The 24366-nt window shown below is 32.4% G+C and overlaps 2 protein-coding genes across 7 annotated transcripts in view; both read left to right on the top strand.

Moving 5' to 3' along the window:
- The window catches only part of Snap25 (Synaptosomal-associated protein 25kDa), a 62018-nt gene extending 50031 nt beyond the window's left edge, over window positions 1-11987 (top strand). For 4 of the 6 annotated variants that reach the window (XM_074171200.1, XM_074171204.1, XM_074171203.1 and 1 more), the window contains 4 exons: window positions 3611-3728; window positions 4974-5167; window positions 7462-7541; window positions 9385-11987. In XM_074171200.1, the coding sequence (XP_074027301.1) occupies window positions 3611-3728; window positions 4974-5167; window positions 7462-7541; window positions 9385-9450 (458 nt within the window). In that variant the 3' untranslated portion in view covers window positions 9451-11987. Of the gene's footprint in view, window positions 1-3610; window positions 3729-4973; window positions 5168-7461; window positions 7542-8538 lie in introns of all 6 variants that reach the window. The other 2 variants (XM_074171201.1, XM_074171205.1) reach the window with 1 other exon arrangement.
- An 8579-nt stretch (window positions 11988-20566) lies between these two features.
- LOC111514940 (uncharacterized) lies at window positions 20567-23014 on the top strand. Its single transcript, XM_023171183.2, has 2 exons — window positions 20567-20986; window positions 22265-23014. Exons 1-2 carry the CDS (start codon window positions 20783-20785, stop codon window positions 22952-22954), a joined length of 894 nt encoding a protein of 297 aa, XP_023026951.2. The 5' UTR covers window positions 20567-20782; the 3' UTR covers window positions 22955-23014.
- The last annotated feature ends 1352 nt before the right edge of the window (window positions 23015-24366 follow it).

Raw genomic sequence — 24366 nt, 5'->3', positions numbered from 1 at the left:
CACAGAAATATTGAACATAATTGTATGTTGAGTACGGCGTGAAGGGACATGAAACGGAATCAAGTGTAGGATTTCGGGGGAATCAATTCGATTAATTATTTTATATATGAATATCAGGGCTGACAAATTGCGTCTTTGTTCTAATGATAATATTTTGAATTCGCTCCTTAGCCGTGATGTTCGTATTAAATTGTAATCGGGCCATTTATGATATTTTTTAAAATAGAGATATCGAAGAAATTTGTTTTGAACCTTTTCAATTTCTTTTAAAGTAGTTTTGTATTCTCCTGTCCAAATTATTAAAGCAAACTCCAGTTTTGGTCTCACTATAGTATAGTAGAGTAATTTAATTGTATTTATATTATTAAATTCACGCGTTTGTCTCATTATATATCCCAACATACGATTTGCAGATTTTACTAATACCATTATATGCTTCGTGAAGGAAAAAGTACTATTATAAGTAATGCCTAAGTCTATCACCTCGGTTTTTTCACCCAGGACCTCTCCATTCATATGATATTCAAATTTGATCACATCTTTCAAACGGGATATTGTTAACGTATAACATTTTTTTATATTGAAAAATAACTTATTAGTATAACTCCAATTCACAATGTTGTTGATGTCTTTTTGCAATGATACGCAGTCTCTAACAGTCTGGATACGTTTAAAAATTTTGAGATCATCTGCAAACATCAGACAATGTGAATGATGTAATACCGAGGGTAAATCATTTTTAATAACTATAATGTATTCTCATATTTAGATGCTGATCGAAAGTGGAACTTCATCGCATGGTTGTTCACCCGTATTCACGATGACGATCAGTTTCTGAACAAAGAATTCTGGAGTGATGAAAGCCGTTTCCATAACAACGGTATAATAAACAAACATAATTGTCACTATTGATCCCTCATTGGATGCAAGAAACAACATTTCAGTCTGTGTGGGGGTTAATGTTTGGTGCTGAATCATTGACGGTTATTTGATAGGACTTCATTTTTTCGAAGGAATTCTCAATGGGGAGAGGTTTTTGGTTTTCCTCTAACATGTGTTGCTGAATCTCTTGGAGAATTTGCCGATACAATTTCGACTGAATATAATATGTGGTTTCAACAAAATGAAGCATATCCGCATAATAATATAATAGTTACCCAATATTTAGATGATACTTTTAATGATAAATGGATCGGAAAGAAGGGTCCAATAACATGGCCAGTTCGAAGTCCGGATGTTACTCCACTAAATTTCTTTTTTTGGGGATGTATTAAAGAGTTCGTTTATATGCGACGTACATAAAATGTACGAGTTAAAAAATGGGATCACAAATGTTCGTGCTTCCATATCGCGAGAGACGCTTTCAGCTGTCATGAATCGAGAATTACTGAAAAGATGCAATATATGTATTCTGAGTGAAGGGAAGCAGTTCGAACACTTACTAAAATGATTCATGTTATCACTAATTGTTTTCGTTATTATCTATCATGTTGGTAAAGTTATGGTCAAAGTAAAATATTTTTTGGTAATTTGAAACATTTATTTCAGTTTGTATTGTCTGCGATTTTACAGAAACACACAACTAGATGAAAATGAACAGGCAATGCAATCATAACTGATGGGTCAATTTTATTAAACTCGTGTTATTGCATTATTCATGGCCCTCTATATAACATGCAATAACATTGCCTTTTTTCATCAGTTTTCAAGGAAAAATACAAATGTGCTATATGACTGAATTCGCAATTTGATGCAGGATCCGCAAACAAATTGAAAAATCTGGGTTACCATTTTAAAAACTTGGCGTCGGTGTCGCGACGCCCTAAAAGATGACGCCTAGTGCTGGACCTCTACGTAAATAAGAGGACCCTTTGATATCAAATTCATCTGCTCTCACGAAATATGGATATTCTCTTTAATTTTCCAGATTTTACCCGTGGAGTTTTATATGGGACTCCCTGTATATATACAGCGTGGGACACCTCATATGATACGGTTGCTGTAAACCAAACCATTAACTTTTTTCGGGGAATTCTTCATTTCATTGTATGAATATTGATAAAGGCTGCAGAAGGCAATTATTTTGGAGTCTACAGGGTTGCTCAAAAAAGTGTGACAAATAAAAGTTGTTTTTCAATGGAACACCCTGTATTTCGTTACACTTTTAAATAAGCCAGGAAAAATTCTGACCAAGCATAAAAGAGGTTTTGGGCTATTGATTTCGATAAAACCTCCTTTCTCAATATTATACAGAGTGTACAAAAAATCATTGTCACTTTTTTAATATTTCGGAAAAACAAACTTTGTTATTTCGATTAGAACCCCCTGTATTTTTTTGGGTATGAACAATATAAAATTCAATTATATTTCATTTCGGGGTTTCCTATATCTAAACTATGTAGTTTTTCAGGTATTGGCTTTTCAAATAGTAGTTCTTATTTCAAGGCATTCTTTGAATCGAAAAAGTATTCCATTTGAAAAACACAACTTTGATTTGTCAAACTTATAATTTGTAGTCAGATAAGTAAATAGAAATCAAATTTTCAAACGCAAATTTTCATAAGCATCAGTTAAAATTGATTGGCTGTTGGTACAGGAGTTCCCGAATCATTTTTCTGATTATAGTGATTAGCGAAGAATGAAATGTTAATTCAAAACCTTCCTTCTAATACCTACGCTTACCATACGCAACAACGAAATAACAATTGATACATAGTTGTAAAAATCTTTTTGTTTTAGAAGTCAATCTGAAGTCATCTAAACTGGATTATGCTTCTTTTTTACATACAGATTTATCTACTCTCATTACATCCACGCTACGAATCTTTTGATACATTGAGATATCAAATTGATTTTTATTGCCAAATTTTTTCCAATAATTATACGTTTTAGTAAGATACCTCGTTGTTCCCATCCTCAAACCAAAGTTATCCTGAGATATTATTAAAAATGAATTATTTTTTTGTATCTACCATAAAACATATTTAACATACCTAATCCAATTTCAACATAACATAAATATAAATAATGATGGATAATACATAATTCAACCAAGACAACTATACATTGAAGGATTTAACACTACTGAAGTAAGTTAACACCCTACTCACGAACCTTAACGTTTTTTCACACTTTTATATCTCAGTTTTCCGCTGATGCCAACTCTTATATATCCAACATTACTGGTAGCATGAAAACTAAATAAATCGCTTCTTAACTTAGCCCCAATAAATATCCATTTTAAATTTGGGAGAGATATTACATAACAATATACTATATAAATTGAATATTCAAAAATTTCAAAATATCAGTCTGGTACTAGCCTATGTTTTTTCGCCTAGAACTGTTTTTTTTGCCTTCATTTCATAAATTTGATATTTACAAATTGAATGGCATTAATCTTCATACAGAATGTAGCAAATCTAGTCAAATACATCGAACTCTCTCTCTGAATTTCTAATGGATAACTATTGTATAGGGTAGATTGTTGCATGACCGAGCATGATAATTAGTTCCATTTCTGACACACACCCCACACACATTTTATAAATATTAATTCATGAGATGAAAATTGAACATCTAAGGAGAGTATTGATCTTGTGTTACCTAGAACAACTGGACCGAATCGAAGATGGCATGGATCAAATCAATACCGATATGAGAGAAGCAGAGAAAAACTTAACGGGTATGGAGAAATGCTGCGGACTTTGCGTTTTACCATGTCAAAAGTGAGTATTCTACGATTGTTTATACACTTTGGTTCAAAGATCATGGAGAAGACATATGCTGATAAGCAAGATAAGCTTGTCCATACTTCCCATTAGCTTTCCTTTTTTTTCTTTCTCTAGAAGACCATGGAGAAAATTACCAGATTACATATTTACTTCATAAATACAACTTATCAAAAAATTACTAGGGAAACAAAACTTTCACTTGCCTACTAATCGGATGGATAGATACCGTAGCTATAGACATAATGGTTTAGACTTTCGCGGCTGACGTTTTCAGTGTCTCTGTTTTTCGAGTTTGAAAGCCGTGGATTTTTGAAATTTTTTCCTGACGTTTCGCTGGCGCGAGTGGCTAGCTTCTTCAGAGGTTATGATGGTTAAACCTCTGAAGAAGCTTCACTTCAGGAAGAAATTCCAAAAATCCACGGCTTTCAAACTCGAAAAACAGTGACACCGTAGCTATACTCGAGACAGTAAAGAAAGAGATTATCTCAAAACCACGGTCTTCTGTAGTCATTTTTCCACAAAATTCCAAAACTTCTAGAGCTCAACTTTACAGCTCATGGTGATTCCGATTACTTGGTCTACCATCAAGAATTGTGAGTGGATTTCAAATGCTTCAATAATTTTCCTCAAATCTCACATCCAAATCTGACTTTATGATTTATTATTTCTAGAAAACGTATAAATGAATTTAATGTATTAGGTGCTGGATTAGGGTTTGGTATTACAAATGGACAGTCCAGTTTTTTTGCACTCATAAAGTCGGAACAAATTGAAAAACTTACTTGCTCATCGTCTTTGCTTTTGAAAAATGTCATTGTTTTGTCTATGACCAGAAAGTAAAAATGCATATTGATAATTAACTTTTGATTCCAATTTTTTCTAAACATTTGGAAAAAATTATATTGAGACAGCAAAAAATGTTGAAACTTTTGTTGAAAACAGCTGCCTCATACTGCGGTCAAAATGACAGAAAGTTCATCTAGGAACATATCTTTCCTTCTACAAAATATCCAGGTTTCCTGGCAAGTAGTGTTATTACCTTTCATATCAAAGAACTAGCCTATTAATTCTGCTAAAAGTCGTAGCGTCTAGGATTTCTGCTAGATTAGGGCTACGTACAAAAGGTGGAGAAGAGCTGAAAAGATTTTTTGGACCCTTTTACAATCTGCAGCTTATAATTTTTTTGAGAACCTCATTTTTGACCTCGGAATTGTAACAAATATCATTTTGTGATTTCAGAGGTTCTTCTTTCAAAGAAGATGAAGGAACATGGAAAGGCAATGACGATGGTAAAGTAGTAAACAATCAACCACAAAGAATGATGGATGACCGAAATGGTATGGGTCCTCAAGGTGGCTACATTGGAAGAATCACAAACGATGCGCGAGAGGACGAAATGGAAGAAAACGTCGGTCAAGTGAACACAATGATAGGTAGCGTATTAAAATAAAATGGAATGCTTTATTCGAATAGGATACATTCTAATATACAACAATGATAATAATGTTAACATCAATTTACATATCAACACAATAATAGAAAAAAAAGATTTTTGGGAAAGAAAGTTTTTGGCTTTCTACTACTCCATCTTGATACAAAAAAAGAAGGATGAGGAAGTATTCCAAAGAAAGGAAGGAACATGGATGTGTAGATCATGCAAAGAAGTAACTTTCAGACACAAACTGAAAGAAAGTCCTCCTGAAACAGCTACTTTCATATAAACATTGAATTATAGTAAAGAAAAAATTCTTTCAAAACAAATACTTCTATATGAACACTGAATTATACAGAAGATACTTTTCTCTACTCAGTTTGTATTTCAAACATTCATTGTGGAATAAAAATCAGATATCATTCACATGAGTTCTACTTTAAATGAATGGTAACAAATTGCACTTACATAGAATACTGTTATCCTCACTGGTATACAAAAAAAAAACTTCAATTAAAAAAAAAGATCTACTGATATTTGTTAATAAGTAATCTTACCTACGATTATTGAAAATACACAAAAAAAATAATACATAATAATTTGGTATCACCTTAATGGTCTCTTAAATGGTCTGAAATATTTCTTTTGAACAGAATAAGACTGTTACAAAACTTTACATTTTCAGGTAGACTGTTATACTTAATAAATCCTTCAAAAATTAATGTTTCAGTGTTGAACGTTTTTCTTTGATTATTTACATACAAATTATTTCTTATTCTAGTATTTTACTGATGGATTTGATTATTATAAATTACAAATTTGTCAAAATATGTAAGTAGAAGGTTATGCAACATTTTGTAAATATAAATCATCCCTAAATATGTGGGCCTACTTTCTATAGATAACCATTCTAGAGTATTTAACATTAAAGATATATGGGTACTCCTGTCACATCTCAAAATAATCCTCATGTCGCGATTCTGTAGTTTTTGTAGTGTTCTCATTTTATATCAATCACCTGTGTATAGAAGAGTGGGACAATATTCGAAATGTGGTTGTATAATGGTCTTATATACAGTTATCTGTGATTGCATAGTTAAATGTTGGGACACTCTTGTGAAAAATATAATTTCTTCAAAAATTTGTTCTGTATGTAAGTGAAATTGTTATTCATTGATAGATGCTTGTCCAACATGAATCCTAGATATTTGAATTCAGTAATGAGCTCAATTTTCTCATTTTCTATTTTTATATAAATTTGATTTAAATCTAATTATCTGTATTAACGGTGCCGGCGTAGTAAGTATCATAGCCTTTGTTTTGTGGACATTTAGCTTCAATTTATTAGTTTTTAAATATGTAGCAATGTTACTCAATGCTTCATTCATTTTTTGAATAGCTGTTTCTATATCTTTATCACTAATCACATTCATTACATTTGCTGATATCATTAATGTAAATTAAGAATAGCAATGGCTCTAAAATACTTCCCTGCGGAACCCCGTGGTCTACGCTTATTGCTGTTGAGACAAACTCATTCATTTTGGTTACCTGCTTCCTATCCAATCAAGTACTTTTCCTTTAATGCCATATTTTTTTTTATTTTTTAATTAATATTTTACGATTAACCATGTTTAAACGCATGTTTAAGTTCTAAAAATACTGCTACAGTGTGCATGCCTTTCCTCATTTTATCTTTCCATTCAGTAACTGTAGGCTGAAGTGCGGATTCGCGGATATACTATTGATTCTAACAGTTTTTCCGCGCAAGGTAAAGTGTTAATTGGCCGATATTCATCAGTTTTTTTTGTGTTTGGTACTTTTTTGATAGGCGTAATTGTACTGGTTTTTAGATCATCTAGAAAACTACCATTTTGTAACGAGGTGTTCACAAAATGACACCACACATGTCGAATTACTTCAAAACAACTTTTTATAATTTTTTTCGATACCTACTGCATCTACTTATGATCTCCTTTGTCTGGTAAATTGGATAGAATTACTTTCAATTCTTGGAGAGTTAGTATTTTAAAATCACTGAAACCCTCTTCATCAACATAGTCGATGTGACAGGTAAATCCAATATCTTCAATATCAGAAATAATGTCTGTAATACTATTTACAAAAAATTAATCAAAACAATTAGCCAATTCCTGTTTTTCTCTTGAAAGATAGTTTGAGATAGACTATGCAAAAAAAATTCATGGAATTTCTGTTCGAATATGAGTTATTCAAATTGATTGTCAAATTTCAACTTCAAGGGGTTTGTCAGGCTATTGATATTCATTTTTTTAGGCAACCTGAGGAATATGGCTATTGATATGGGATCTGAATTGGAGAACCAGAACAGGCAAATTGATCGTATCAATCTCAAGGTAATTTTTTTTGTGTTTGGCAATTTGTTTTTGTTATGTCAAGAGAGGATATATATTGATTTGCAGTATGATGAACTATGCTTGTGATGCACTGTTTGGAACCTTTGGTATGGTAATGAATATTACTGGAGTTTTAACCCAATATCAAACCATTATTTTTAACACCTCGACACGTGTTTTGATCACCAAGTGATCATCTTCAAGAGGAAGATTAAACAGTTCAATCTTCCTCTTGAAGGTGATCACTTAAAAATAACGGTTTGGTGTTGGGATAAAACTTCAGTAATATTCATGACGAACTATGTTATGAGTTTCTTAGGAATTCTGATATTTGCATCATGAAATCAGAGCATCTGCATTTTTCGAATTTAACTGAAGAAATGGTCAATTCTGTACCAAAAAACACTTTGAATCAGTATCAGAATATTTCTGATAACTGAAATAAAGTAGTTTGATTCATTCATAAACGATTATATTTATCATATTTATTGTAAAATGCAATTTTTGGCCTGTATTATGTACATATATGCACGAGGTTCAATCTTTTGTTTTATATTTTCTCACATTTTTGTGGTAAATGTTCGGTTTCGTTTGAGTCTAGCAATTTAGGTGAATATTTATCTATTTATCAAATTTCTAGATCATTTTCATTCACGTGACTAAAAAGGGGGCAATTCCTTATTCAATTTTTTGAAACACATTGATGCTATATTTTCACTTATTTGACATTTCTTGTACCTCCTTTTCGGTTATCAATTTGGCTCTTTGGTTCAGCCTACAATTATTATGATTGAATGTTGGAGATATAAAGAATTTAAAATTGCAAAGTAAGATAATTAATAGACAGAGGATTGAATGACGACAAACCAATTTTTGCTTGTATTTTTTTATTAATCTTGATGTTGTTTGTTTTACATTGCCACCTCGTTCACTCCATGACACAACTACAACAACTCTGTACACTGCAAAATCACTATGGTGTGGTTGCGACAATCAGGGCGAGTCGAACGCAACGAGGATAGAGGTGGCCAACCAGCGAGCACATGACCTTCTCAAGTAGACACAAAACACAGAAACACTAGAAATTATTATATTTTACGAGTATCCTGCTCGTTCCTATTGGTTAATCGTACTTGCAGCTTGAGGATTTTTTGCATGCTTATTTCTTGCAGAGCTCTAAAGTGCTTTTGAAAGTTCACAAGCCGCTGCCATACGCCAGGCGCTTTGTATTGCCCAAATCTGTGAACAGGGCACACGATGATTTTTCAAAATATGAAAAATTGAATAAAACTAGCTGATACTTGATGAAAATCCATATTAAAAAACTAATTAATACAGTTTATTGTATGATTTTCACTATGAAAGGGTTTTACAAAAACCGCGACACGTGTTTCGCTATACAATAGCTTCCTCAAGCATTTAGTAGCGAAACACGTGTCGCGGTTTTTGTAAAACCCTTTTATAGTGAATATCCTACAATAAACTGAATTGATTAGTTTTTAAAATATCAAAAGTTACAGTACAAATATAAAATTTTTCCAACGAAATATTTAAAGAAATATTTCCATCAAAGTAATTTTGTATGACACTTGTAACTTTCATTTGCATTTTTGAAAATGTATTCAGCCTTCTTCAAGTTTTTAACTGATCTGTATGGTGAAGGTATCAAATTTGATTCGAATCAATCAAAATTTCATAAAATTTTCTGACAATAAATTAATTCAGTTGACATCCTATATTGTCAACTTCACTATTCATTCGTTTGGTAGCAATGGGAACGAGACAGGTGTTCAGTGTAGTGTTATAGATAAAGGGGCACACTGGTTATATGTTTGTTGGTTAGGGTGAGAGCAACGAAACACGCATTGCAGTGGCCAACCAGCGTGCCAACAAACTCCTCAAGTCCTAAGGGGAGCGGGGATACAGGTCGCCTTTTATACTCCTTTCTCAATTCTCTCGCTGTTAAGGCTTGGTCGTGTAATAGTTTAATATATTTATCTAGATCTCTATATAAGTGTATCGTATTTTGCCAGACTTAGCAATACAAAGACATGGAGCGATAATGTTAACTAACCACAATTGTAGGAATATCATAAGTAATGACAGCAAGTTGACTATCTCTTGAGCACTGATGATTTTTTAAGTTTTCACAAAAAAAACAATGTAAAAGAAGAAACAAATTCAAAATATCAATTATGAACTGAGAATCCTATAAGGAATCGACCTGATCCATGCTGTATCAATAACATTATTAATTGACAGATGGTTAATGGAAAAACAGATTTTAGTAGACAGACAGATTATGTTGATCAATATTCAGATATCCATGAATCTACTCGTATAACCATTTTGTCGTCTCTGCCTCAGATAGAATTGATATCAAAAATATTTTCAACTACATTTATGTTAACTTGATTCTGAATAGTATTCTTTTTGTTATGATTCAGTAGTTGTCCGAGATGATTTTATATGCCTTGCTGTCTCTCGTGTGCTATTATTGCGTTACTGTGATCTTTGTATTTCTGATCTTGTCTTTATTGGTCAACTGTCTCTATTATAAGGCACTTTCTTTTTCATACTGTCCCAGTGCTAAATAATTTTTGTGATACATAATATAAATACACCAGCAATACCAGCATTAGTCCTGGTAATATATCTTTAATGTCTAGTTGGCCAATATTGATAGTTTATAATTGGATACTATTAATAGCTGTTGACTAGCAGAATGATCTTGTAGATATCGATTGATAATTTTTATGTAGTATGTATCTACATTTGTTTTTGAGGACAAAAATCCAGAGAAAAGAAGTGATATTGTTGAAAAGTTTTGCCTTAGGAATTGTATTGCTAAGAAAAAATACATTTGTTACTGAATTGAGTGCCTGATTTCTTGTTTAAGAGAATCATTCTCTGTGTTTGTTGAGGAACCAATCTTCATTTAGGTCACAGGTAACTTGAGTATTCTCTGTTATACTCTTAAATAATTTCATGGACAGTGTCTATTTATTAATTTTTAGATACTCCTTTGGCACAAAACTTGCACAGTTTCGAATTGTCACTTTTTATTGTAACTGTGTTACTATGAAATGCCTCATCTTTGGCTGTTACCAGATTTGGACTGAAAAAGACATAAAAAACATTTTTAGCAGAATGAATTATTCCTGTATGTACCTTTGGAAGATTAGTATTTGATACTATATTATCATAATCGGTTGATATTGAAGGTTTTTCATTGGATTTCATTTATTGAATCGATGTATATAAGATTTGTTTTGCTTGTTAAAAGGTTTCAAAAACTGGTGATGTATTAGAAACATTATAAAAACATTGAAGAAGGGTTTTCCCTGTATTGTATATGTTCGATTTCAAAAAAATTTAAATATAATCAACAAACGCAGCAATGTTGATAAATTGTTTTGTTCAAGTTTGAAACAGTTTATGATGAAGGTGTCTGCACATAAAATTAAAAATATTTGTTTTCATGAAAGCTTAAAACTTGTTAAGAGACACCTAAATAATTTCGTGCATGCGATTTTTGAAATTATTTTTCTAAAAGCAAATAGGTAATGATTTTTCAACAAAAATCATTAGCCATGAAAATCATCTTGTATTTGTGTAGAGAACAGAAAAGCAGGCAAAGCTCATAATTATAGTAATATAATTACTGTGATTAGTCATATCTAAACATGTTTCCACGTTCAGCGAGGATATCTTCCATTAATGAGGATTTAGTTTTTCATGTACAGTGACTAGTTAGAATAGTGCGGCAATCTGGATGGGAATATTAAATAAATCACCTTATATCTTTCTGCCTGTTTTAGAAACTATTTCTTTGCCTTAAGGTTTTTGAAATTAAATTAACCAAAGTTTACCATAATGAATAATTAACTTTCTCATCCTAGAAGGCCGTAATAGTATTATTAAGAGGTCGAGTGATATTTAATTACTTTAAGGAAATGGAGGCTGTTGCATCTTGAAATTCTTAAACGGAAGATGCGAAAATTTTAGTTAAGTAACGATTTGAGTCCTTATGAATCTTTTGAATAATGAAAAGATGTACTTGTTTACATTCTGAATAATATGTGCATACAGCTCAATTATGAAGATTTTTTAACAGTAAATTCATTAAAAATAAATATAGTCATATGTTTCTGATCTATTAATGATCGTTCACCTGATGAATGATATATTGAAAATTATCGCAACAATTGTAATATTTGTTTATTGACTCAATAAACTTTTTTCAACTTTTGAAAGGTTCATAGGACTTCTTCAGCTTATTTTTACTAGACTAGAACAGCTTATTTTAGTTTAGGGTCTACACAAAGTGACCATCATACTGGTAATTATTTATATTACATACCTTACCTGTTATTCCAAAAACAATAATATGTATAGAGTAGTTATTTCAGATTACTAATTATAAAATATATTATTGGAAAAGTTGATTGTGGTATCAATATTCTAGCAACAAAATGTTTCTGGAATTATTTTAATTTTATTGTATTATTGATTCATAAAGAAATGCTATACATTATGCCAAAAATCACACCTCACGATTTGATCTCCACAAACTTTATTTGAAAAATATATCACAACATGTTTTGCTAGCCCAGCTAGCAGCTTCATCAAGTATTCAAATAACTTGATGAAGTTATTAAATGAAAGCAATTTGATTATATGATAGGTCAGGTTAGGTTAGGTCCAAAGTGAGTGGGTCTATTCAACCCTCCACCGCAACCCGCAAGGGTTTATTGGGCTCACACCTATTCACACTCGACCAAATAAATGCAGCTTCTTAACGAAGCTGATTAGTTTGTATGGTGAGTGGTCTTCTAGGTCAGGTGGTAAGAGTACGGGTCTGCCGAACTCTAAAAACCAGATTCGTTCCCCAGAGGGTCAGACACAAAGTATGTGTTCTGCTGTTTCATTATTTTCCAAACAGAGGCGACACACACTGTCTGCCGACAGTCCGAGTCTCCGCATATGATGATTCAAATGACAGTGACCTGTAAGAAGGTCTATTAGACATCGTAGTTCATCCCTACTGTAGTACAACAAATAATAATAATAATATTCATTAATCCAATAAAGTCACATACAGACTGGATAAGTCACATTAGTAGTTAAAAGGGTACATTCTAAAATAAAATTTAAAATAATATTGAGTTATATAGAGATAAAGTGGTAGTACCTGGAGTACAAAGTGGGTGTATTGGTATAAGTAAATTATATAACATAAAACTAGACTAAAATTTCATTAAAAAATTCATTCAATCTGTAGAAGGGAGTCCGAATGAGTATTTTTTTGAGTTTTAACTTAAAGTTGCAGGTGGTAAGTGATTTCAGAGTAAGGGGTAGATGGTTGTCACTTTAATTCCCATAACTGTCAGTAATTTGTAGGGTGTGGTTTGGAATTATTTCTTGTATTTTCCTTGTGGAATATGGGTGTGAATTATTTGGACAGTTGGTTCGGTGTTTTCTATCATGTGCAAAGCATGCTATTTCCAGTATTTACAAGTTGACCACTGTTAAAATGTCTAGGCGTTTAAAAAGTGGTTTGCATGGTTCAAGATAATGAGAAGAGGTCATACGTCTAATTATCCGTTTTTGAGCAGTCAGTATAAAGAGTTTTGAAAAGATAAAATTTTTGACCCAGAGTGGATATTAGCTTAGAGCAATGAACTCCCCATTTCAGGTTCTCCTCTAGGTATACCCCTAGAAATTTAGTTGAGCTGTTTTGTATGAGGTGCTCTGGTTCTATAATCATAGTATATATATGGTCTATAGATTTTTGCCGTGGGTGAAAATTTATGAAGTTCGTTTTGGTTGTGTTCAGGACCAGATTATTAGCAGAAAACCATTCACTTGCCTTTCTCAGAGCAAGGTTTGCTTTTGCCTCTGTATCTAAGGAATCTGAACCAGTTATTAGAAAATTTGTGTCATCTGCATACATTGTGTCATCTCCAGTGTAGCATGGTAAATGATTAGTGTACAGAATAAATTGTATAGGCCCAAGTATGGAGCCTTGAGGTACCCCTATATTAATGGTGAAGGTTTCTGATCTGACTTTTTTGGTTTGGTTATCATTACTATTTATTTCGACATATTGTTTTCTATTTTTTAAGTACGATTGAAACCAGTTGAATGGAATGCCACGAACACCATATTTTTCCAGTTTATAGGGTAACCGGTCATGCTCAACACAGTCGAATGCTTTGCTTAGGTCACAAAAAACTCCTACAGGTACTTTTTATTTTCAGAATTTTCAATGATTTCGCAGTAAAAGTTCAGGATTGCCCCCACAGTTGATCTCTTTTTTCTAAAGCCAAATTGTGAGTTACTGAGTACTTTCAATTTGTCTAAGTATGGTAAAAAACGACTGAGCATTACATACTCAAAAAGCTTGGAGATTGAGGATAGGAGGGCGACTGGCCTATAGTTATCCAAGATATGACTATCATTTTTCTTGAGTATTGGAGTTATTATTGCAGTTTTGAAAATTTCTGGGAAGATTCCTGAGTTCAGAGATTCATTTATAACATGACCTATCGGTTCTGCTAGTAGGTGTTTGAATTCTTTGAGAACTATATTAGATACGCCACAGACACCAGAGGATTTTTCATTTTTCAGACCATTGAATAGCTCTAATTTCTAATTGGTCCCGAGGAAATACATAAAAGGAGTTTACATTTGTTAGTTGTTCTGGGAAGGAAAGAGTCACTGGAAGGAGGGGCCTCAATCACGAGTGTGGTGCATTCTCAAAGAAAGTATTGAAATGGTTGGCTATTTGACTTGGGTCACTTATAGTTGTGCCACCAACATTTATTTCTTTGATAAAATTATCTTTTTTTGTGTCTTTTATTTCTTTGACTATATTCCACATAGCTTTTGATCTGTTACTTGATGTTTGTACCTTATTTGAGTAGCGATTTATTTTTGTCATTTTAACAAGATTTTTGTATGCCTTCTGGGCATGTTTATACATTGGTCTAAATACGTCAAAAGTTTTATGTAAGACATACAAATCACTTATTCTGACAGCCTCCCTTTTAATTGGGTAGGTAGGTAGGTCCAGTTTTTATTCTGTCCGGTGTAGAATTTTTTGTAGGGAAAACATATATCAAAATAGTGATTCAAGATATTGATTAGTTGTTTAGCTTTCTTATTTACCTACGTTAGTCTCGTTGTATACTTCCTCCCAGGATTCAGTTGATGAGTAGCTTTGTTTGGTTAGTCTATATGCAAAGTGAGTAGCTTTGTTAGTCTATATACAAAGTGAGTAGTAACTGTTAAGAATCCACATACAAATCTGTATTGTTACGCATAAATGAAATGCTGTTTGAGCCTTAGTTAAATAGATGGCGATACAAATCAGATTTATAAGTTTTTTACATTAACGATATATTTTTTTGGATCATGTATGTGATACATAAAAATTGTTCTTTAGTTGAATATAAAACTTTGTTACTACTCTGTAAAACAACGTGGAAGTCGTAAATAAAAGTCGTTTTGTAAAAGCGAAAGAGTAGTGTTTTTATCAATAATACAACAGTAACAAAATAATGCCTTATTGTCGTCGTTGAATGATCTTTTAAAATAGTTTTTTGTAGATTGTATTTTGTCGTTGTATTATGTTCAATCAAAATGTATTTGTGGTCTGTTAAGTGAGTGTCAAATGTATTCACAGAATTATGCTTGATATCTGTGGTAGTAAATATATTATCTAAGATGTTCGCTGTATTTTCCGTTACTCTGGTAGGCTGATTAACTAGTTGTATTAACTGATAGGAAGAAAGTAAGCCACTGGACTTTACCCCAAAATTTATATTCCAGTCTCCATATAAAAATATACTTTTTTACAATTGAAGTACTCATTAAGTAATGCCTCAAGTTTGATTAAAAATTATTTAAAATTACCTGTAGGTGATCTACATATACAGTGTGTCTCACTTCTCATGGAAACACCCCCGTATCTTCCGTAATATTCGAGGTAGAACGATGAAACTCTCTGGACTGATGGAAATGCTCAAAATGCACCTGATTGAGGTTGACCAAAGTGATATACACTGTCCGCCACTCGCGATGGAACACCCCATTTTTACAGTAAAACATTAAAGGGGGCAAAATTAGCTCAAAATTCTTTCAGATTCGTGATCAAGACTACCAACTTACTACGATTACACTTTTTTCCTGAAAAAAATTCAGTCCTGAAAAATCCGAATTTGTTTCAATTCTCATGGAAACGCCCCCGTATCTTCCGTAATAATTGAAGTAGATTTTTTTTTTGGTTTTGACATCAAAACATGAACGAAATTGTTCAAGAGAAACTCGACTTTTGTTTTCACTTGAATAATTTATTTTTTATTTTGTTGTCAGGAGAGTTATTCCTTCTCAATAAGAGAGAAAATGGTAATTTTGTAAGAGGAACGGAAACATGTAATCAGTGAGGTTTTAGGATGGTTAATGTTAGTTCATATTCTCATGTTCCCATTATTTAAAAGAAAACAAGGATATTTTGTGGCGAAAAATGTTATGTAGTTCAAAATTCTTTCGAAGTACTACTTTCACAATCACATTTTCAAGTAAAAAATAAAACAATCAATTTTCAGGGAAAAAGTGTATTCGTAGTAAGTTGGTAGTCTTGATCATGAATCTGAAGGAATTTTGAGCCTATTTTGCCCCTATAATGTTTTACAGTAAAAATGGGGCGTTCCATCGCGAGTGGTGGACAGTTTACATCACTTTGTCCAACCCCATCCAGGTGGTAAGTGCATTTTGAGCATTTCCATCAGTCCTGAGAGTTTCATCGTTCCACCTCGAATATTACGGAAGATACGGGGGTGTTTCCATAAGAAGTGAGACAAATTCGGATTTTTCAAGACTGAAATTTTTTCAGGAAAAAAGTGTATTCGTAGTGAGTCGGTGGTCCTGATCACGAATCTGAAGGAATTTTGAGCTTATTTTGCCCCCTAATATGTTTTACCGTAAAAATGGGGTGTTCCATCGCGAGTGGCGGACAGTGTATATAACTTTGGCCAACCCCATTCAGGCAGTAGGTGCATTTGGAGCATTTCCATCAGTCCAGAGAGTTTCATCGTTCTACCTCGAATATTACGGAAGATACGGGGGTATTCCCATGAGAAGTGAGACACTGTATATAATGAACACAAGGAAAGAACTACTCTTGTGTTGACAGGTGCACCCAGCAATTTCAAAGTCTTTTTTGACATTAAAATTATTGAGATGCAGTGCCTTAGCTGAGCTATAGCTTTTCAGCCAAATTCCAACACCTCCAACTCGCTTGATAATACTTGATAATGGGGTTAAAACCGGTCATATAAATAAAGTTAACTAGTGCTAATTGGACAAAAGTGTTTTTATTCATTTCGTTAGAGCACTTTTCTTTCATATTACGCACACACAGAGTGAATATTTACTTACATTTGTTATTCTTGACTGAATTTAAATATTATTCAATTTTATGAAAATATGATTTCATTTTTCCAGTTTGTACTTATCATTTACAGTAGGAAGTCATGGAAAAAATCAGTGACCGTCATTGAAAGGTTTGGATATCATAGTGAATCTCATCAAATCAGTTTTCATCAAAGTACAGAACAATTTTTGAAGTATTTTGCTGATTACCAATGAAACTCTACAATGTATAGTGTATTATATCACACTAATAATAATCCACAATTAAAACTGCCTGATTCAACCGTCTATATTTGACTAAAACATTCTTTAATTGAAACTTCGTAATCATTGCTAATAATCATATTTCTCACTGGTTGCCACATTTCACTCAACTTCAGCGATGTAACAGCCGAGTCATCTTTGAGTTGTGTATCTGTGCACTATAGTGGAAATTTTTATTTCTAAATCGATATCATTTTCTCCTTTGACAATGTTAGTTCATTTCCATGTTTTTTCAATACCTCATATTTCTTTTTTTTTCGTTTCGTGCTTGAAATGAAATTTCAGTTGTCATTTGAAAATGTTGATATTGTCTTTTGCCATATGTTGTTTGTCGTTTTATGTACTTCCCCAAAGTTTTCAAATTGAAATATTTGAAATATCCATTAATTATCTGAATAAATATTCATTTGTATTTATATTTACCTGACGGTTGTTGATGGCTTTTGGTAGTTCTCCTACCTGTTTTTCTACCTGAGGGTTGTTAATGGCTTCTGGCGGTTCTCCTACCTGCGATGGTTCATTATCAATTTGTGGTTGTCTTTGGTGGATGTTTTTAATTATTGTTTTCCAAATCCTTGGGATGTTTAGAAAACAATATGAAAACAAGGATAAACCAGTATATAAGCTGAACTGTGGCTCTTGCCTAAAACTGTATATTGACCAAACAGGGAGAACATTTTCCGGAAGATTCGATGAGAATATAAGTAGTTTTGTAAATAGACAGACCAATTTCACATTTGCAAACCACCTTTAAGCAGAAGGACTTGAGTACAGTCATGAATACGTGTTACATTTAGGAGAGAAGAGGTTGAAACTCAATCTTCTAAAATGTTTAGAAATCAATAGATTCAAGAATTATGGTAATTTACTGAATGATCAATTAGAAATGAATACCTTTTTTCAAATGTGGAAACTGGGACGTAAGCTCAGGTGACTTAATTCATAACAAACTCAGGTATTTGAAATGTAGGTACTTCAAATTGTAAAATCAGGTATAATATGTAGAATATAGTTAGTAAAGATATGTCCGAAGAAGCCATTGTATTGCGAAACACGTGTTGCATTTTTGAAAAACTGTTTAATGAAACATTTTTGGCTGTGTGTTTTTGAAAGTATTTTAAAGTGTTTCCTGTGAGAAATTTTGCCAAAAATCCTACAGATATAATTCAACAGTGATACGGAACAAAAGTTGTTTTCTGTTAGAAATTCGACAATGGAAATAACTATTGTATACGTTTTTGTGGTAGATTGTATCAATAAATCTGAAAAGTCCTTTAGAGTAAATCAGAAACCCACCCTGAAAAATCATCGTTGAATTCCTTTTAAAATCACCTATCCAGTAGGTGTCACATATGGGGTTATTTTGTTTGATATTTTGAAAGGGGGTGTGTAGAGGAGTGAGTGATACGCACTCACTCCTCCGGTTTTTCTACCACCTACTAGATTTTTATTCATATTTGGTTTTATAATAAAGCGCGTGGTTTACTGGGTTAAAATTAAATCATTTCAAATGAACCAATTCATAACAATGATAAAAGTTGATTTTAAAAGTAATTAATTTGCTTCATATAATCAAGTGCAGAAATTTGTGATTCATTCTCACTTTTGATGAACAAGCGGTACGGTTTGTGAGGTCCGATATAAAGAATTTTCGATTAGAAATCATGAATATTTATAATTACGATTGAGGTTTGATATTATTATGTGATTTCATTCAAAATTGGTATCTAAGGGTCTTTGTGGACCGACATTATGTTTTTTTTTTAATAATTCATGCTGACGAATTCTGTAATTACGAAAAATCATCAATTTAAATGAAAAAAACTATTCAAAAATGAAAACTATGTTTTTCATATGTGTGCTACAAGTCATATTCATTCTGTGAGCAACAGATTAAAAAGCTTTCTGCTCAATGTTCAGTTTGTATACTAGTTATTCTTGTGCAACCGGCGTTAAATCTGTTATTGCTCACTTAACAACTATAATTTACAATTATAATTTACGTCACCCTAAGAATATGATTTCCGTTTTGGTTTTATTTTCTTTGCACGAGGCTCTCGCGTTGCATACAGACAATATTCAATAAGAAAAGACGGTTGTCATATATATATATATATATATATATATATATATATATATATATATATATATATATATATATATATATATACAGTGTCACCGATAAAGTCCCCATCAAATGGGAAACTTTTTTATTTATCGTTTTATGTGAAATTTGATTTTGACAGTAGATTTTGCTTAAGAAATGATGTCAAATGGCGTCTACAAAATAGGTCACGTGATTTCCTTAACCTGTCAAAATTGACATTTAAAAAAAGAAACATCGAAAAATGGCATTATTCTTCAAAATATCCAAAAATATCAAAGGATAAAAACATTTTCTTTTGTAATTTTATACCCACACACCAAATTTCAAACCCATAATAAGTATTTTATATTTTCACTGTTTTTCCGCATTCCTGCTTTTTCTACTTATCAAAATTCAAGCACACCTGTACTAAATCATTTATTAAGCAAAATCTACTGCTAAAATCAAATTTCACATAAAACGATGAATAAAAAAGTTTCCCATTTGATGCGGACTTTATCGGTGACACTGTATATATATATATATATATATATATATATATATATATATATATATATATATATATATATGTATATATATAATATAAACCTAGTTTTAAAAACTTTATTTATTAGAATAAGATCAAAAAAATGATCATTAAAACATCAAATATATCCCGTTTCATAATGTCGGTCCACAATGACCCCTAGATACCAATTTTGAATGAAATCGTGATTTCTAATCGAAAACTCTTCATATCGGACCTCACAAACCTTGTTTGTTTATAAAATCTGAGAATGAATCACAAATTTCTTCATCTGATTATATGAAGCAAAGTTCATTACTTTTGAAATTAACATTTATCATTGTTATGAATTAGTTCATATGAAATATATAATTTAATTTCAACCCAGTAAACCACGCGCTTTATTATAAAGCCATACGTAAATAAAAATCTAGAACGTGGTAGAAAAACTGGCCTCATTTCCATAATCATTAATAATAAATCAGATTTCGTGTAGGAACTATTTGAACAGAATACATTTTCTCCTGAAATAATTTATTTTATAAATATATACTATCCCTCCGATTATCAACTAAACCAACCGCCACTGTTTTATGGTCCAACTTACTTCCCGTAAACAAACAAAGTTATGCTGCCTTCAATATAAGAAAGGAAAAGGCCTCTCTATTGTCTTTTGTTACTCTGAGCTCTAAGGTAACATTAAAATTGCAGTCACTATATCACTGATGCCAACCTTGTTTTGCAACCACACCTTCCCGTTCTTCAGGTACTCGCTCGTCAACTACCTGTAGAATCTGTATTTAACCCTTCTTACAGAGTGCATAGTGTTAGTTTCATGTGAGGTGTTCAGAAGAGCAGGAGGTATCAAATTTACCAGAAATCAAGTTGTTTTCGCATACGTTATATTAGCATTCAAATTATTTGATAATGAACGTGCTTTCTAGTCGACCACATGTTTCGAAGGTACAGAAGGAGTATCTATTCGAATATCTCCAGAATAATCCAAAATTGACGAATCCTAAATTTTCTTCCTTATTTACAATTAAAGATGCTCAAATGGAGTGGCGAGCACTCGCGAGTGCCCTCAACCGTTTACCAGGCAGTATTAAAAACTGGAAGCAGTGGAGAAAGGTATGTATTCTGTATGTATAAGGCTAATTGCACACACACCGATTTTTGACTGCGTCTGCCGCCGACCGGTGATCGACGTTCATCACCGGTCGGTGTGTGTGCCTGGTCCCGTTCCCACATGTGGTTCACTATTGGAATTTGGACGGCCGTTATAAAATCGGTGTGTGTGGCAATTAGAGCGTAACACTATAACCTAGGTACTAGTAACTGAAATATTTTCGAATGACATCTTTCGTGATAGTGTCCAACATCAGAATCAGTCGACTATTGTGATGAGATTTCGAATTTTACGACTTCGAAATCTTATCCCGGGTAATTTATCTATCATGATTTTCGATTTTCCCGTGCTGGCCATCTTTATATTGGACACAGTATATAATATTCGCATTGTTTTTGTTTTATAACCGAATATTGGTCATTCACATTCCTGTTTGAGGATGGAATTCATCAATTTATTCTGCATGAATTTTGATGTAGTCATACATCTATGGATTTAAAACCTCACAGGGATAGAAACTTTTAATCATTTGGGGGGGCAGCTGCCTTGGGCACCCCCATTTATGTTACTGTTAAGGTACCTGTATTTCTTTCGATATATCATTTATATGAAACTTCCGTCAACTTTCATGCTTTTTTGATATGCACAAATTGCAAAAACACCTACTCATTTATATAGAAATGAGGAAATAAAATTTTAATTGTTGATGTTTTCAAACAGAATTATCATTAACATTCAACTAATATGCTGATTACACTGTTCTCAAAAAACTTGTTTTTATTCTGTGGTAACTTTTCATTGTAAATTATATGACAAGTGCATTGATGTCATTCAAATATGTACTCTAAATATAATTTCAGTATCTTTCAATTTTTAGAACAAACTTATGTTGAAAGGTGAATGAATATTGCAATTATTTTGTGTTTTTTTTTTCACACGGTATGCAACCTCACGAAGATGTAACGTGTTCACCAGATTTAAATGTAACATTTCTTATTACTCCGATTTTATCATTTTTGGAATGTGTGAAGCTGCTTCTACTTCTAGCATCTCCTATTTTATTTACATACACTAACAATCTTCGGATGATGTGGTGCTGCAGGTTTTTCCGGGGTTTCCTGCAGCTGAAAAAACAAATGCGTCACTGGGATCAATGAAGTCGCCCCGGAGCGCCAATTAATTTTTGTTGTTACATAATGTTTTTGTTTTATAATTTCTTGATTTGTATTTTGGAAGTGTTATCAATATATTTCTGAGTCAGGTCTTTTTTTCATTTTCAGACTTGGCAGGATATGAAATCCAAAGTCAAAATGAAATACACGAACCATGAGGAATTACAGTCTAAAGAAGAAAAGTTAATTTTCAGAATATCTAATGGTTTTAATGGAAATGACCAGCCTTTAATAAATGAGGAAATCTCAGATTCAGAAGAAGATGACAATAGCATCGATATTAATGAAATCACCAAGTTGGATAATAATGATCATAAACAAGAAATCAGTCCAAATGAAAATGATCCGGAAACTATTATCCTATACGTAATATCAAGTGATGAAGAACAAGATGATCCTAATAGTAATCAAGAAGTGAGGGCCGATTGCTCTTCAGCTTATGATAATGAAATCATTATTGTCGGTGATACTGACGTCCAGAAAATAGACGGTCTACCTCACGTCCACAAAATAGAAGATTTGCCTCACGTCCACAAAATAGAAGATCTACCTCACGTTCACAAAATAGAAGGTCTACCTCACGTCCACAAAATAGAAAATCTGCCTCACGTCCACAAAATGGAAGGTCTGCAAAATCCTGATGAGGAAAAAAAGAAGACCGCAGTATCTTATTACGAAAAGAAATTGTCTTGCTTGAATAGGATAGCAAAGGCCAAAGAAAGATCATCCCGGTCAAAAGTTCGTATTGCAAAAGCACTGGAGAAAATTATTGCATCATCGGGGGATTCTTTTATATGAAATGATTTTATCAATAAAATGATCTACATTAACTTCTTGTAATATATGTAGCTTTAACCTGTGAGTTGGTAGTGACTCATCATGTTGTAATTATCTAAGTTCTGTTATCTCTCACTTGTACATGGACGTACTGCCATCACTACCACTATACCTAAAATTATCGACACAAAATTAGGCGACGCATAGTGGATGATTCTGAAAATTTCCTTCATCAGCAAATACTCATTTGCAGTTATTTTTAAAGAATCTACTATCTGTTATCCTTGGACTTCTTGAGATATCCACCGGTTATTGCAGGAACATAATAATTTTTGATATTCATTGATGATTTTCATTTTGATATTTCATTAAAAATAAAATTATACTTTAAAACTTAATAGATAGATAGGTTCTATTGAAGTTTTCAAATTGAACATATGAAAACTTAAAGTCAGTAAGGTATAAATATATAACTAAAATACAACAAAATATAACAAAAGATTATCACAGGTTTATACATTCGTGGGAGTACATTTTAGTATAACTCAATATTGAAAAAAAATGAGGTAAGTGTCACATATATAAACGCATTAGTCTGAAATATATAGATATCAAAATATAATGAAAATGAAAATATACTCTCGCATATATCATGTCTATATTTGTTAGGATTATAAAAATTTTGATGGCTAATACTAATATCTATCTTTCTTCTGTTTTCTGCAATCGTCATGAAGTTGCCATAAAAATTCTTGCATCGAATAGGGTTCCATGCTACACAACAAATCGAAAACTAGAATTTTGAAAGTATGCCGTCTGCCTTCTTCTCTGATGGTCAGTGGTAAATTATTATATAGTTTGATGGCCATACAGCGTGGACCTCTTTCTGTATTTCTTAGTCTATGTTTAGGAAGAACGAGGTTCGAATTGTTCCTAGTATAGTACTCGTGAATGTTTTTATGAATAATGAATTTTTCTTTGTTGTCATAAACGAAAATAACAAACATAAATGTAGATCCCATATAAAGTAAGTAATTTATTACTTTTACAAATTTCGCGACAGGAGTCTGTTAGGTTCATGTTAAGCATATTCTTTATTATAAGTTTTTGCATAATGAAAATGCGTTCCAAGTTAGTGCTTGCACCCCAGAACATAACTCCATATTTGAAGAAAGGATATACGGTTCCATAGTATGCTGTTTTTAGTGCAGCAGTATTCAAGTGACTTCTCAAAATTCTAATTGCATAACATTTGCTAGCCAGTTTTTTTGCAAGATGCTCAATATGTACGTCAAAGTATAATTTGTCATCTAGATAGACCCCTAACATTTTTGTACATGATGAAAAATTCAACTTTTCAGGGCCCATGTTTACATACTCTGGAATAATGATGGAAGTATTAACTGTTCTGAAAACTATACAATTAGTTTTGG

The sequence above is a fragment of the Leptinotarsa decemlineata genome, unplaced genomic scaffold (assembly GCF_025532065.1).
Source record: "Leptinotarsa decemlineata unplaced genomic scaffold, Ldec_3_MD MMD2_tig00000010_RagTag_RagTag, whole genome shotgun sequence".
Taxonomy (NCBI): Eukaryota; Metazoa; Arthropoda; class Insecta; order Coleoptera; family Chrysomelidae; genus Leptinotarsa; species Leptinotarsa decemlineata.
This window is presented reverse-complemented; position numbering and strand designations above follow the sequence as displayed.

Bases quoted from the DNA above. Each gene is read 5' to 3' on its own strand.
- LOC111514940 (XM_023171183.2), top strand. From the start codon at position 20,783: ATGAACGTGCTTTCTAGTCGACCACATGTTTCGAAGGTACAGAAGGAG. The intron at 20,987-22,264 runs GTATGTATTCTG...TTTCATTTTCAG, and splicing joins ACTGGAAGCAGTGGAGAAAG to ACTTGGCAGGATATGAAATC.